General features: G+C 34.1%; 1 protein-coding gene across 1 annotated transcript; it reads left to right on the forward strand.

Moving 5' to 3' along the window:
* The first annotated feature begins 1,655 nt into the window (after positions 1–1,655).
* LOC110270508 (uncharacterized) lies at positions 1,656–2,317 on the forward strand. Its single transcript, XM_021120133.2, has 2 exons — positions 1,656–1,869; positions 1,997–2,317. The coding sequence occupies exons 1-2, from the start codon at positions 1,669–1,671 to the stop codon at positions 2,288–2,290; spliced, it is 495 nt and encodes a 164-aa protein (XP_020975792.1). The 5' UTR covers positions 1,656–1,668; the 3' UTR covers positions 2,291–2,317.
* The last annotated feature ends 15,339 nt before the right edge of the window (positions 2,318–17,656 follow it).

Here is a 17,656-nt window from a genome sequence, read left to right on the forward strand (position 1 = left end):
ACCTTAGGTATATTTATAAATATGTAGTGATGTGACTGATGTCACTTTACATGTGTGCAAAGCTATATAAAATTCATATGGCCTTCATGTGAGTGTGATAGATATTCGTTAAATATTAAATCTGAAAGTAATATTGTATTAGTAATTCAAACAAGGAAAATTCTGTCGTGCTTATTGGAATTGTCAATATAGTATGCTGTCACTGCGTGTCAGTACTAACACAAGACGCGTGGATGGTTCATACGTATAGTGTAATGACTGTAGTTCTGTTTAAGAGTTTGATTAGAGATAATAGTTTGGTTTGTTAAGTATGATAAAGTAGATGGGTTTAGTGGGCTGTTTCTTTATGGGCTTGATGTGGTTGGGTATTTTTAATAAAATTTGTTAGCATTTGCATGAAGGTCTAAAAGGGTTGGGTAATGCCGTATTGCAACTCGTGAAGATAGAATTTATTTTTAATATTTTAATTTGTTACAAAAAAATTAAATTTAAATTTTTTATATATTTTATTATTAATGATAAAATAAAAAAATAAATAGAATATATAATAAAAAATGTATTTTATATTATTAATTTCACTACTATAATAATATTAATAATATAAAATATATATTACTATTGACTTAAGAAATTTTAACTATTTTTTTTAACCAAAGGTCCAGATTCGAATTTACGACCTCTAGGTGAGTATGAGGAGGAGATTATATCGTTTAAGCTGTCAATGAGTTATAGCTCAAATAGCATAGTCTCCCATACTCATTTAAGAGGTTGCAGGCTCGAATCTCTCTATTTTTGGTAAAAAAAAATTTAATGTAATATTTTTATTAATGATAAAATATATAAAAAAGTTTGAATTAAATATTTTTGTAACAAATTAAAATATTAAAAATAAATAAAAACTATTACAATAATAATAAGTATATATTATGTATTATTATTTCTATTTTTGAAACATTAATATAATTATGACTAATTTAAAAATAAAAATAATTATAAATAAGTATTTTAATCGATAGGCTAAACTGTATGTTATCAATGGCGGAGATTGAATTTTTTTTAAAAGAGTAAAAAATCTTAATAAAAAAATTATATAATAATATTTATATTAAAATAATAACTAAAAAAATATATATATGAGCAATTGTTTTTCCTTTTTTTTATGTCAAATAAATTTTACATTTCCGTGTTCTTCCAATTAGGGCCACGTATATAGGAGCCCAATATTATCTTTTATTGGAATCATACAAAATAGTTGTCCCATTAATTCAGGCAGCCCGCGTATTATTTTTCTTAAGCAACTCCATTAACAACTAATTACGTAATGAGGTAATGACCAAATCAGTACTCGAAAGATTGAAACACTGACATTGCGGTATTTGATTATTGTAATCGATAAAATGGTACCTGGTTAATTTTAAAAACTGACAAATGTATCCATAAGCTTGCCGGACCAAAGCTCCGATGAGGACAATGCTTACCTGGACACCGAATTTTGCTGACAAATCATGTTTTATTTGAGTTGTAATTTCTAATTAATTAATTTGTTAGCCTAGGTGAAAATTAGATCAATAGGATTTCATTTTGCCCCAAATCAGAACTCTTTGCCCTAATCCCAAATTAACAAGCTCTCTATTCGTTCATTCGCAGGAGGGGATCCAAGATTGGAAGATGCATACAGCAAGGGTTCGTGGAAAAGCTGCAACGCTGAGAAGGCAGTCATCGATGCAAGCCTTCGACGTGGATGGTGCTTCGGGTATTGTGAGTAAAACTTACGATGGCTGTTGCTTTTGTCCCCTTCCAGTGGTTCCGTTGAAGTCGAAGACAAGTAGCAACCTTGATAGATGGTTTCTACGCTGCCCTATGTGGAAGGTAAGGTTGGAATTGTGATGAATATGTGAGGAAGTAGAATAATATCCCTTCTTGGTTTGTCGTCTGTTCTTATTCAGTTTTAGTATTCGATTGTTCTCTGATCTTTGAAATTTTCGTGTTGTGCTAGAACACACAAATGCGTTGCGGGTATTTCCAATGGTTGGATGAAATACAAGCGGAATGTGTGGAAGGAGAAGTTTCTTCAGAGAACAGTAATATGCTGGGCAAGTCAGAACCCAAAAAGAAAGGCAGAATCAATGTCGACTGTGGGGATGGCCAGGAAATTCAAAGGATGATGATGGTACTATCTGTGGTGAATGACATGAAGGAGAATCTGAAGAGGGTTGAGTTGTGCCTAATTTTTATGTGTATTTTGATTGGGTTAAATATGGCTTTGATTATGTTTAGTTTGGCTAAGTAGGTAGACATTGCACAGTATAATAGTATAACAGTGAGACTTTTGAATTTTGTAATCTTGTCCTCATTGTAATTGAGATGAATTAATGTATGATGTGTTCTTCTTGTGCTTTGATTGAGTTATTGTTGTTGTGATTTGAGCAAGATATATGGAGTATATGTAAGCCATGTAAAATAGTTTTGTGAACAGAATCTGAATAAAACACCAAAATAACATCAAGTTATAACCATTAACTATTCAGAGTAACAAAGTTCAGGCCCCAAATAAGACTACCAAAATGACACATGTTCATAGTAACTGCTACAGACCCAAAATGACAGTAACAAAACACAGAAACACTAGGTTAGCACTTACATGCCATAATGGCAGTTGGGTGCATGTTAACTAAATCCTGTCCAAAATGCAAATAACAACAAACAAAAAAAATCCAAGAATCTCAGCTCATTTCTTGTCATTTGTTGATGGCTTTGATGGTGGTGGTCCGGATGGCTTTTTCTTCTTCAAGGATGGGGTGGGCATAAAGCCTGTGAACCTGCTCTGTGTGGCTGGGCTTGCTGCTGCCATGGTCTCCCTAGTCACAGTTGGTGGCCTAAATGGTGCTGTATGTTGGGCCTGAAGAGTAGGCCTAAGTAATGGACCTTGAGGCAATGACCCAACATTGGATGGAGATGCAGAAATTTGGGATCTAGACCCAACATCAGGCCTGACAACTCTAGGTTGAGCAGGGGGTAGTGGTGCAGCTGCTGCATTTTGTGCTGGAGTTGGAGGTGTTGTAGTGGCTGCCAGTCCTGTTCGAGTTGTGCTGCCTCTTTCTCTTGGTGGAACTGGGTTGTCCCTTACAAAAGATGGTCTACCTCTCCTCTTTGGTGCTGGTGCTGGTTCTGAAGTAGCTGTTGGACCAACCAAGTTGGTTGCTGCTGGTATGGTGGCTACATTAAGGGGTAAAGCATTTGTTGTAGTGTTGCCATCATTGATGTTATTCTGCATCATTTTGTCCATTCATGAAAACAAATCTTCTATGGAAACAGATCCAACAGTTTGAAACAATAAGGTAACATAAATCCCATTCTTTACCTGATCAGGCTGTCTTTGTGGATGGTTTTGAGTGAGGTCTTCCTCATCTGCAACATGTGCAGCGTGTGCAGCCTCCATGGTCTCCTCCCAGTTAGCTTCTTGCTCCCTAGCTTCTTCCTCATCAAGATCTGGTTCTTTAGCTGCTGTTCCAGTTCTTTTGTCAGGACAAATTCTGCTATTATGTCTAGTCTTACAAAAAGCACATGAGTAAGGAAAATCAGCATTAATAAAGTTACAGATAGGATATAAAATGTAAATTAAATACATATTAATAAAGGTTTTTGTTTTGCATACCCTTTTGCAGGTTTGGCATGTTATCTGTCCGTATCTTCTCTTGGCCTTATATTGGCTGCCAGAACTTTGCTCAGTGCTATCCTTTCTCCTATTCTTTGTAGGTCTGCCAATAGGCCTCTTGTATGGAGGGGGCAAACATGACAGCCCTTCGTGATGCTCCCAGTACTCCTGACTCGGTATGCTGCTAATGTGAAACATGTAAGTCCTATTATATGCATCAATGGTGACAGCAATCCCATGACAGCAAGGTAGTCCAGTGAGCTGCCATTTTCTGCATGAGCATGTCCTCTCTCGTGTATTGACTCTCACTCTATGTTGCCACTTTGTTACTTCAAACTGATTGTGCTCATCATCACCACACCATTGTGCCTCCCAGTAATTGGCTTGTCTTTTTTCTTTCTCTAACCTACTAACTTGAACAGGGGCTATCTATCCAGTATAAGCCATCAGTGAGTCCTTGTGAGTTGCCATTGTCTTCATGATGTAGAACCTAAGCTCCTCAAGCATTGTCAAAATGCTCTTCCCCCGAAGACCCACAATTGTTGAGTTAAATGACTCACATTTGTTGCTTGTCAAATTGTCTACCTTTGGCCAGTCTGAAAACCTTGATCTCGACCACTGTTCTTGTTCAAATTTTGATAAATACTCCCATGCTTGTTTGTTGATCCGTTTCACAGCTCCCATTGCATCATTAAATTCTTGATCAGTAGTTGCTTTTGCACATTGCCAAAATGCTGCCTTAAGTTCCTTATCCTTCCATCTCTTGTTCAGATTTCTCCACATATGCATACAACAGAATCTGTGCTTCACCCCTGGCATCACGTTCTGTAATGCTGGGATTAGTCCCTGCATTGAATGGTAACCACAAATAATTAGGAGACATTTGAAAAGTAATTTATAGAAACATACAAGAACTCAAAAAATATGAACATAATGCACATCACCTTTTGCTGGTCTGACATAAAAACCCAGCCATTCTCATTGTAGTCCCCAATGTCAGTGTGCAACTCCTCCAGAAAGAATCTCCAATTTTTCCTTGTTTCTGCATCAACAACCCCATACGCTATTGGAAACAGCTGATTGTTCGCGTCCTGACTAACGGCTGTTAGTAATTGCCCTCCAAAGTAACCTTTCAAAAACGTCCCGTCCAAAACTATAAATGGTCTACACCCTGCTTTAAAGCCATTTTTGCAAGCAGCCAAACAGATGTACAAGTTCCTAAACCTAGGCAACCCCTCTGGCTGTGGAGTAGTCCCCATGTTGTCTCTTGAACCAGGATTAGCCTTCATGATTTCGTTAAGGTAGTCTCTTAGCCTTAGGTATTGATCTTTCTCTGTTCCCTCAATAACTTCTTTGGCTTTGTCCATAGCCCTATACATCATCCTCTCGTTGACTGAAATGTCATACTCCACTTTAAACCACTCTTGTGCCTCCCTCTGCAGCATGTTGGGATGGATCCTGAGCTTTGGGACCAGTTCCTCAGCAACCCAAGCACATGAAACTGATTTACTCTTGTTGCTCCTGGGGCACGTATGCTCGTCCACAAATGTCTTTATCTGAAAGGATGCTGGGTAGTTGGTCCTGGCACAGTAGCACAACCAAGGGCAGTCTGGATTATAGCAGATCACCCTACACCTCTTCTTCTCATTCCTAAGGTAGAATACCTGTCTCCCAATTTGTATATTGTACTTCTGCACTGCTGCTTTGAACTGGTCCATGGTCTCGAACTCCATATTCAACTCCAGAGTTATTTTTCCATATGGCGTGTTGGGATTATGTTGAGGAAATACAGGTTCCTCTTCATCATCAGATGCAGGAGGGCTACAAAGTTCTTCAGATTCATATTGGTACATCTCAGGTTCACTATCGCCATCTTCTCTATTCGGGTTAGGCACCTCTACCCTTGGTGCTTCATCCTCCTTTCTAGGTACAATTCTTTGCCCAGACGGTTGAGGCCTTGGATGATTTCTCCTTGCATTGTTCCTCTCACTTGTTTGTGTTACATTATCTGTTGCAGAGTCATTCGAGATACATGAGAATTGATGCAATTTATATTCACAAAGCCTCTAACTAAAAAAAAAAAAATCAAATTTACCTGCTGGGTTTTCTATAACAGGTTCCTCTGCCCTTTGCTCATTCACAAAAGGTTCTCCAAAATCAGAACCTTCATTCAGATCAGCAACATCATCAGCATTGGTCTCCTCTGTGGGTTCATTCACAGCTTCAGCTTCTCAAGGATTACTCTTAGGAACCTCATTCTCGGCAGTTCTTCTTTCTCGGGGTAAACCACTAGGTGGTGGTCTTGGATGGAGCTTTCTAACCTTCTTAGCAGGTTTCTCCGGAGCTGATGCTCCTTCAGTGTCTTTCTCCTCATTTCCGTCATTCGCAGCTTCTTCCCCTGCACCATTCTCACCTTTGTTTGACTCGTTAACATCAACAGTGGCCTCATTTACAACCTCATTCACATTTTCCTTCACAACCACATTCAACACCATATCCAATTCATTAACCTCACCACTGGTCTCATTCACACCTTCATTCTCCTTCTCATTAGCCTGACCGTCAACCTTATTAGTAACTTCAACCTCGTTGACATTATCACCACCTGGATTGACTTCAACCACACTATCACTGCTACCATCAGACATGACTTCTTCATCAATGATTTTAGGGTTTGCATCAATGGGGTGATCAAAATATAGGTGGACAGTGTTGTCATTCTTCATCGCACTCTCACACATTCTCATGACTTCAGCATCTGTCCTAAGCACTCTAAGACCCTTACCTAAGTCTAAACCAGGTTCTAGCCAGTACACCTCATTGTATTCACGGTAACCTAAGTCTAGAAATAACCCCTCAACAAAGAATAAATTACATGTCTCTACATTCACCCTGTGTATCTCAGTTACTAAACCCCCGTCGTATATCACATTACCGTCAACACCCCTTTTCAAGGCACCCATGTGATGATAAACAAACGTAACTAGACGATCCATCTATAAAATCGTAGAGGGAAGATACAATGAATAAAACAATCAAAATGATCATAATGCTGTCGACAAAAGTCACGTAAATGAAAGGATGGAGTGAAGGCGAACTTACCTCTTCGTAGGTTTCTTCCTAGCGAAGATTGGGGTCACGATGATGCCAATAGCAACCCCTCACTGTTGACGCTACGACTTCGATAATGTCTCTCAACTCGTCTTCGTTCTTCTTTGCGCCAAGTAACCAGAGCAACGTCTCTCCCTCTTTACGTGACCTTTCAGTTTTACTCTTAGTGAAACACTAAGTCACAGTAAGTCACCAAGCAGTAACAGCACTTGTTAATTTGGGATTAGGGCAAAGAGTTCTGATTTGGGGCAAAATGAAATTCTATTGATCTAATTTTCACCTAGGCTAACAAATTAATTAATTAGAAATTACAACTCAAATAAAACATAATTTGTCAGCAAAATCCGGTGTTCAGGTAAGCATTGTCCTCACCGGAGCTTTGGTCCGACAAGTTTATGGATACGTTTGTCAGTTTTTAAAATTAACCAGGTACCATTTTGTCGATTACAATAGTCAAGTACCGCAATATTAACGTTTCAATCTTTCGGGTATTGATTTGGTCATTACCTCTTGAATAATTATACATCTTTCATTTTACGAAAAATGAGAATAAAAAAGACGCATCAATCCTCAGCGCCATTCCCTCAACACCATTTTTCCACATTTCAATATACGTGTTGCCTGCTCATGCTTACATAACTTGTAAGCATATCATGCTGACAAAGAGAATCAACACCACAGAACTTCCCTTCAAACAAATACACGCATAAAACCCAAAAAAAAAAAAAAAAAATTCATTTGAATGCAAACATGTGAATTTTCTCTATACAATTATGAATTCTCTGATCTATGGAAGAAGATTAAATATATTATAAATTTTTGTAATACCAAGCAATGTTACTTTTCTTTTTTTTTTTTTGAAAGGTGTCCTTTTCCCCCTCACTTTTAACGTTTTAACTTTTAAGATTCACTAAAAGTTGAATATATATATATATACAAATTTTTCAATTTACGCATATAAAAAATTTAGGGTAATCTATAATTGTTTCTTATTATTAATTAATTTTTAGTTTTTTTATTTATTATATTTCATATGATAGTTTAATTTATAATTTTAGAATTTAAAATTTAGAATTTAAATTTATGATTTAAGGTGTTTTTTTTTTTTTTAATAACATACTCCTTATTTTTTTCAAAACGTATTATTATCCGCCTAAAATCTGTCCAAATAAATCAAGTTTTTAATAATTTAAAAGGAAAGAAACTAATTTTAAGGATGGAATATGCTTTGTGATGCGGATCCTAAGTTGTTAATCAATAATTAGGTTACTTAGAATGATCATAGACATAGTTGACCACTATTAATAACATGTTTGAATAAGATTCTTCAAAGCTTTTGTCCATTTTGTGAAGCTTGTAAATAACTAAATACACAACATATAGATTTGTGCTGAATATTTGTAAATTGCAAGTATCTGGATTCATTTAAATTAAATATGTAGTGAACGACTCTTTCCTTTCATGTAGGGTTTTTTCACATACATAAACATTAATTAGAAAATGAAATAGTAAATTCACAATATAAAAACGGAAAAGCTCTACATACAAGCGATTAGGGCTTGTAAGCATTACAAGTCAATTAACCCCTAACCCCCCAAAACACGCTGCAAGTGCTACGTCCCTTACACGCGCTATATATCTCCTTCTTTCCAAATTTGTTCGTTCTTCTTCTCGCGCGTCTTCCCCTACTTTTTTTATCGTTCTTTTCTCCTCCTTCCTCACTGGTTTGTTCTTCGTCATTGACGTTAGTTCCTCTCTCTGTAACTCCAGCTTCGTTTTCTTTTCGATTTTCTGGTTTCTGAAATCAAAGTTTGAACTCGTTTTGAAGATAATGGACGATTCAACCTCAGGATGTGAGGAATTACATTACGAGAGAAGTGCGAGAAGCGTGGGTGTGCTTAAAGACTTATTTGATAGGAATTGGAATGATTTTCTGCTGAATTTTGGTCTTGTGGACAACAAGTGGCTTTCAGGTAATGTTTGTTTAAAATCTGCAACAGAGGTATAAATTTAATTTTTTTCGGGTGTATTTATAGTCTGTGTTTGGGTGTATTCTGCAGATCTCTATGAAGACCGTCATATATGGATTCCAATCTATCTGGATCACCACTTCTGGGCAGGGATGAGAAGCACACAAAGGAGCGAGAGCGATTTACATATGATTACTCTGAATTTTGTTGCAGTTATTTGTATAGCATTGTGTAGCTGAATAATTTGTGAACATTGACTGTGAAACTAACGCGTGAACATAAATCTGTGGATTGAATCTAATGTATTAGTTTTGATTAATTATCTGCAATTTATAGCAAACGTTCGGGTGTATTAGATCAGACATGATTGGGTGTATTTTTTGTTTTTGACATGGTGTATTCTGCAGCCTCTCTCTGTTGATGACTAGTTTGTTAAATTTTATTGAAAATGATGTGAGGAATTACATTACGAGAGAAGTGCGAGAAGCGTGGGTGTGCTTAAAGACTTATTTGATAGGAATTGGAATGATTTTCTGCTGAATTTTGGTCTAGTGGACAACAAGTGGCTTTCAGGTAATGTTTGTTTAAAATCTGCAGCAGAGGTGTAAATTTAATTTTTTTTCGGGTGTATTTATAGTCTGTGTTTGGGTGTATTCTACAGATCTCTATGAAGACCGTCATATATGGATTCCAATCTATCTAGATCACCACTTCTGGGCAGGGATGAGAAGCACACAAAGGAGCGAGAGCATGCATTCTTTAGGGTTTTAGGATTTACGGTTTAGGTTTTAGGGTTTACAGGTTAGGGGTTAAGGTTTAGGTTTTAAGTGTTTAGGGTTCAGGGTTTTAGGGATAAAGCATCAGGGGGATAGATTTTTGGGTGTATATTCAATTTTCTTTGGGTGTAAAAAATGGCAGATTATGGGTGTATATTTGGTTTGATGTTTTCCTTCATATTATAATACCTGTAATTCATACATTTTGAATACAGCAGAGAGAGTTTAATTATTGAAAGAAATTTTACAATAAACTGGATTATAATTGAAAATTTTTTACAGCATGTGTTCAATTTGTTACAGGACTATATAACATTTATATTAATTAGTGTCAATATCCTTAGAATCTATCTGACAATTTGGTGATGCACCCTTAGCGGCGGGATGTGCATCAGGCCACCAAATCCCAAATCCCTAACAATTGTTTTCTTCTCCTCGCTCATGTTTCTGAATTTCTCACTTAACAAATGTGTTGCACACTTAAGGTCTTTGATTTGCTGTAAACAAAGCAAAATTATAGTCAGATATATTTCTATTATATAAAACTGATTTCATCTAAGACATATATTTGTTCTTACATTTTTTTCAGTTTGGTTTCTGCCTGCCATTTTTTCTGAAATGAAAAATACACCCATAGATATCAGTAAGATACACCCATAGATATGAGTCAGATACACCCATAGATATCAGTCAGATATCACTCAAACATGGATTAATATACAAGGTCAAGTAACATTACAAGGTCAAGCAATATACACCCATGGACAAGCAAATATTAGAACAGTTGCAACTGTTGACTATATTACAGTATATCAGTTCAGAAATATACACCCAACAAATTATGCTATATACACCCAACAAAATACTCAATATACACCCACCACATCACGCAATATACTCCCAAAAATCAGTTACCAGAAGAACTAGAACAACAAGAACAGTAACACCTAGAACAACTAAGAAGAACAGAATAACCTAGAAGCAAGAATAACAATAAAACCTAGAACAAGTAGAACATTAAAAACTGTAAAATGAGACTTAGAACAAGAAGAACAGTAAAACCTAGAAGAACGTAGAAGAATAGTAAAACCTAGTTCTTCGTTTTGAAATGTGGAAAATATACAATATGAGTAAAATAGTAACGTAACGTACCTTGAGTATTATAACTTCGTTTTTTCTGGAGATTGTTGATCGAGAGTTCTATGTTGTGTTGATGGAGAGTTCTAATCTTCGCGATGAGTCATATCTCTGCAGTTTGGAATGTTGCTCGAAAACGGACGGTTTGTGTTTTCTTCGAAGGGTTTGGAGAAGTGGAAGAGTGCGCCATTAAGGAGCGCTATTTTGCGAAGAGCAACCATTGAGTGGGGCGCGTGTAGTTTACGTTCCATTCAAAGAGAGATGAGTGCGCGTGTGAATGAAGTGTGGGTTGGAAACTTGTAAAACTTGTAGGACCTCTTTACTTGTATGTGTAGCCGGCCCCATATAAAAATAGCTATTTAAATTTTAATAAAAAAGTTTAAAAGGTAGAGTATCTATTTTTTTCTTTTTTTCTTTTTTTAAAAAAAGTGGATACCACTAATGAAAACACTAGTATCTGACATGGATGAGATACGTATATCATAGGTACAAATTCAGTGGTCCTTGAAAATTACTGGCCTTGTCCTTAATTTAATTTAATAATTTATTCCAATACTAAGGTACAATGATTCACATACAAACATATGTAAACAAATAATTTTTATTAATTTATTATTAATAGATAGGTTTGATGGTATGAAAATCTAACCTATATAAAAAATATATAGGTTCTCAAGATAATGTTATTCTATGTATTCTTGTACAAACACATTGAGATGTTTGAATCAGTGGATGAGAAATTATTAATATGATTAAACTTGGCTCGCGATTCAATTTCTTTTTTCGAAAAATTAAGTAGTATAATCAAAGGAAAAGTATAGGTAACAAATAAGATTTTTAAATAATGTGTAAATAATGTGAATTAATAGGGTTAAAAGAGTAAATTTAATTAGTAGCATTAAATTAGGATGTAATGTATTTTCATTTGATTGGTGATTATTCATGTTGTTCAAAATTTTCATTATTCCCTAGCACTCTCCATAATCAAAATATGGGAAGTAAGATACCATAACTATCCTAATTAGTAAATATAAAATAAAATCTCTATTGTTAAATGTTCTCTATTCTCTAACTAATAATCAACTTAGTTATAAAATATAATATTATATTATTGCTCCTTTAATGAAGCCAAAAAAAAAAACATATTTAGAATAGGTTGGATATATGAAGATGGTTTTAAGGCACGATTAGATCGATTTTTAGAGAGATATTTATTTTTACATTTAATTATTATAGGATTGATGATAATACTTTTTCAAGATACAATACAACCTAAAAATTTCTTAATTAATAATAATAAAAAAACTTTAACTCTCTTAAACAAAAAAAACTTCTTAATAATTAAAATACACACTTGATTAGTATGTATAAATAGTGGACAAATATTTTATTTATATCTATTATTGCACATAGCAATTATAATTTGTCACGTACGTAAATTATTATGACTCTTTTATTATCAATAGGTATAATGTTTCGAACATACACTATTTTTAAAGAGTTGTGTCTCTTTAGCCAGTAGGTATACTGTTTTAAATATACACCACTCTTAAAGAGTTATATCCTTTTAGTCAAATAGTACTATGTACCATTATTATAATTGACAATATATGAACTATTAGTAACCGTTTAACATTAATAATAATATTAATTAATCAGATTTGTAAATACCTTTTAATCCTCACTATTTACAAAATTTTAAATATCATACAAGTATATGCATAAAAAAAATATGTTACTAAGATTAATCACTCTTTTAGTGTAAAATTTAAAGTTCTTACGAAGTAATAGGTGTCTAATCGATTAAACCTGTTCCGAGAGTTACCTGAAACGTTGTTTTGGGCCTGAACGTGAGGTCCAGATCTCTTGTGGTGGCAGTGTCCGACCTCTTTGGTGCCGAGGTGCCGCCGGTCCGAGTTCCTCGTGAGGAGGTGGGGGTGGTACCTGTAAGAGACTCCGATACTTAAGTTAGCAAGGGCTTTAAGCAGGTTTTTAGTAGAGTAGAACGTGAGTTATACTTGGGGGTTTCATTGTATTTATAATAGAGTAGATAACCAACTTTTTTGGAGTTCTATCTTTTCTGATAGATAAACGTTCCCTTTATCTTGGGAGTTTGTTAGGATCTACCTTCTAGATGAGGTAGAGGTAGTAGGAGAGATTTAAGGAGGCAGTTACTTGTTAGGTCAAGTAGAGCTAGATTTCCACGTCGTTGTCCGACCTTTTTAAAGAGGTCGGGCTTATCATGAAGTCCACCTTTATTGGTGGGCCTTTTTGCATTGTTGGGCCTGACTTTCGTTCTATTGGGTCAGGGTATGAACAAAACCTATACTCCATATGCTAGTATTAAAAATCACACACATTACTTATACTCTCCAAGTTCAAGAGTCTATAATTTTAAGCTCTTATATGACATTGTGCTCATCAGCTCATCTTGGTTTCATGAATATTTACAAGAATAAAACCTCTAAAATTCTCGATTAGAGCGGCACCACTCCTATATTCATATAGGTGGCATCTTTTGATAAATAGTATTATCATTTCATTAAGAGTTTTAACTCACCCCCTAATTTATGGTAAATAGCACTAAATCCTATATCTTAGTGCTCCAATTGTTAAAAAACTTGTTATTACTCATTAGACCTTAAAACTAGTGGTGGTTTACTAGAATAAGGTTGGATTCCTATCATTTAATAATAATAGATTTTAATCTCATTTTAACAATAATTTCTTTGATTTTATCCCTTAACAAATCTTTAGTCAAAAGGTCTGCTAAATTTTCTTGAGATCTTACATAAGTGATGGTAATTACACCATCATCTATTAGTTGCCTCACAAACTCATGTCTCAAACTTATATGTCTAGACTTTTCATTATAAGCATTATTATATGCTCGAGACATGGTTGATTTACTATCATAGAAGATTGAAATGGTTGTCGTCTGCTGTGGCCACAATTTTATATCATATAACAAATTTTTTAACTATTCCGTTTCTTTACCTGCGACTAATAAAGCTACAAACTCATCCTCCATAATAGAATATATAATACATATTTTTTTTTTGAGGCCCAACTTATAACTCCACCACCATCTAGGGTGAAAATCCATCCTAAAGTGGATTTACTATCATTAAAATTTGAATCCAACTTGCGTCAGAATAATCTTCTAAAACTGTGGGATAATTACTATAATGTAATATCAAGTTTATGATTTTCTTGAGATAACTAAAAACTCTTGTTATAACTTTCCAATGTTGATTGCTAGATTTTTTTGTAAATCTTGATAATTTACACACAGTAAATGCTATATCAGGTTTGGTGCATTGCATACATTAAACTTTTTATAATACTAGCATATTCTAATTGTGCTATATGTCTTCCCATATTTTTTTCTAATTTAACATTAGAATCATATGGTGTATTGGATTCTTTAATTGTGAGATGATCAAACTTTTTCAATATCTTTTTATATAATGAGATTGATTTAACGTAAAGCCAACTTCATTTTTATGCACCTTTATACCTAATATTGTATCAACTTCATTCAAATCTTCCATCTTGAATTTAAAAATTAGATACTCCTTCGTTACACGAATCCCTTCTAAACTTGTTCTGATGATTAACATATCATCAACATATAAACAAATGAATCTTTAGTAAATTTTGAGTAAATACATTTATCTGCACTATTATGTGAGAAGTTATTTGATAATACCACTGATTCAAACTTCTCATGCTATTGTTTAAGCGCTTGTTTTAGGCTATACAAAGACATAATTAATTTATAAACTTTCTTTTTATTTCCGGTTAGTACATAGCCTTCCAGTTGTTCTATATAAAATTTTTCATTAAGATCTCTATTTAGAAAAGCTGTTTTAACATCCCTTGTGAATGGATGCTAATGCTATAAGAGTTCTAATAGAAGTCATTCTTGCCACAGGTGCATAGGTATCAAAATAGTCTAGACCTTCTTGTTGTCTAAATCTTTTGACCACTAACCGTACTTTAAAAGTTTGTAATGAACCATCAGTATTATACTTTCTTCTAAATACCCACTTACATCTTATAGGCTTTGATTTTGGAGGTAAATGAACTAAGACTCAAGTATTGTTTGATAATGTTGAGTCCATTTCATTATTTGTTGCTTCTTTCCAAAAAGCAAAATCCCTTGAAGCCATAGTCTCTTTTAATGTTTGAGGATCACTCTCTATATTCTTCACAATAGGAATCTTGTTTATTACATAATTCCTTATTCCTTCTACCAAAAAGGTGATAGCCTGAGAAGAAATAAAATCTGTACCCAAATTTTTTTCTTTTCTTATTCTCAATTTTTTCCTTGATTTAATCGATTCTTTGTCATTTAGATGTTTATTATTTTGATTATTTATTTCTTGTGAAATATTAGTATCATTTTGGAAAAATTTTGAATTAAAAGTTGAATAATTGATAAATTTATTTTTAATAAATTCTACCTCTCTTGATTCAACAACTACATTAGACACTAAGTCTAACATTTTATACGCTTTAAAATTTTGAGCATATCCTATGAAAGTGTCTTTTATGACTCTTGGGCCTTGGCCCCAATTTGGTTATCTTTTGATCAAGAACTCGATAAAAGGCTAAACACCCCCACATTTTCAGATAATTCAAATTAGGTTTTTTTTCCTTTTCAAATTTCATAAAGAGAGAAACCTTTTTATGTCTTGATAGTATCCTATTATGGATATGACATGATATCAATAATGTTTCACCCCACAAATTATAAGACAATTTTACATTTAGTAACATTGAATTAACCATATCCACTAAGGTACAATTTTTTCTTTCTGCCAAACCATTTTGTTGCAAAGTATACAGAGCGAAAGATTCATGCACAATACCATGTAGTTCACAAAAGTTATCAAATTAATTAGAAAAATATTCTCTACCTTGATCACTACGAAAAATTTTATTTTCTTATCATGTATATTTTCTACTTCTATTTTATATTTTTTAAACATTTCAAAAGTTTCATCTTTATTTCTAAGCAAATACACATAAGTAAATCTAGCACAATCATCCATAAAAGTGATAAAAATATCTTTTTTCTCTCTCTAATAATATTTTCATTTAATTAATAAATATCACTGTGAATCAATTCTAATAAATATGTATTTTTTTTAACTTTAGAAAAAAATTTCTTAGTAATTTTGGATTGTATGCAAATATCACATTTCTTATTAAAATTCTTGTTACTAAGATCAATATAGTTATTGTTATGCATATATTCAATTGATTTGTAATTCAAGTATGCTAATCTACTATGCCATAAATCACAAGAATCAACAACATACAAAGAAACATTCACTTTATTAATACTAAGTTTTAACATGCCTTCAATATAATATCCTTTTTCCTATGAATACCTCATTCTTAAGCAAGATCACTTTATCGGATTCCATTACAACTTTAAATCCTTTCATACACAAGAGACTAACAAAAGCTAAATTTTTTCTCAAATTCGGAATATAAAGTACATTTATTAAACTTAATTTTTTTCCAAATGTAAAAGTCAATTCCACAGTTCTTTAACGACAAACTTTGTTTGAGTTGTCATTGCTCATAAAAACTTTTCTATTGTTCACTTTCTCATATGTTTTGAATTGGTTACGATCATTATAAACGTGAACAATAGTCCCAAAATCTAACTACCACTCAAGTGATTTTTCTTGTGTTGCCATGTTGAGTTCTATAACTATGTCAATATGTATATTTTGTACTTTTTCGCAACCATAGCAATTAGATCCTTTTTTTAGACTTGATTTTTTGTACTTCCTTTTTCAAAACTCTACATTATTTGATGTAATATCCTTTCTTATGACAATGATAACATTTTCTTTGTTTTTTTTTCTTGTTTTGAATTTTTTGAGAACTTTTTTTTCTTCTTATTGGTGTTGTCTTCACCAATATGATTCACTTTAGAACTTTGAAAAAGATACACAGCATCACGTTTTTGAGTTTCCTCCTCTATACGTATATGCCTTAATCATTTTTCAATTGTGAAGTCATCACCAAGATGTAAAAGTTTCTTCCTATAAACATTCCAAGATGAAGTCAATTTTGAAATAATTGCTCCCACTTGTAATGATTTAGGAATCATTACTTGTAGATCACGAAGTCTACTTATAAGAATTTGTAATTCATGAATTTGATCCATAACAGGCATATTATCTTTCATAATAAATTTAAAATATTTCATCATAATAAACTTATCTATTCCTTGTTGTTCAGTATTGTACTTTTCTTCTAAAGACTCTAACTCTCCAATGGTGATTGAATTGGCATGTAAAGATCAAAGAGTCGGTTGGATAAAGTATTAAGAATATGACATCGACAAGCAAAAGTATCTTCATCACGTTTCTGCTTCAATTAAACAATCTTTTCTTTCTCTTTCGATGTGGAATTTTCAGCGGCATCGACAATTGGTGTAGTCTTTGGGTCAATCACATATGCAAGATTGAGAACCGAAAGAAAAAATATCACCTTGTTCTTCCAATGGTTGAAGTTCATTCCATCAAAGCGATCCAACTTGACAAATTCTTGATTCATGACTTTAAACATGGTGTTTTGTGTAACAGCTCAGACCACCCGCTAGCACGCTATTGTCCGCTTTGGCACACAAAGCCTCACGGTTTTGCCTTTAACGATAGGGATGATAGCCGAAACCCCCCACACTCACTCGTCAAAATGCGTCATGCTAGGGAGAGGTATTCACACCCTTATAAGGCATGCTTCGTTCCCCTCCCCAACCGATGTGGGCCTTACAATCCACCCCCTAAGGGAGTCCAACGCCCTCGTTGGCACATCGATCTGGGTTCTGGCTCTGATACCATCTGTAACAGCCCAGATCACCCGCTAGCATGATATTGTCCGCTTTGGCACACAAGGCCTCACAGTTTTGCCTTTGACGATAGGGATAATAGCCGAAACCCCCCACACTCACTCGTCAAAACGCGTCATGCTAGGGAGAG

The sequence above is a fragment of the Arachis ipaensis genome, chromosome B4 (genome assembly GCF_059453495.1).
Source record: "Arachis ipaensis isolate K30076 ecotype BB chromosome B4, ASM5945349v1, whole genome shotgun sequence".
NCBI classification, from domain to species: domain Eukaryota; kingdom Viridiplantae; phylum Streptophyta; class Magnoliopsida; order Fabales; family Fabaceae; genus Arachis; species Arachis ipaensis.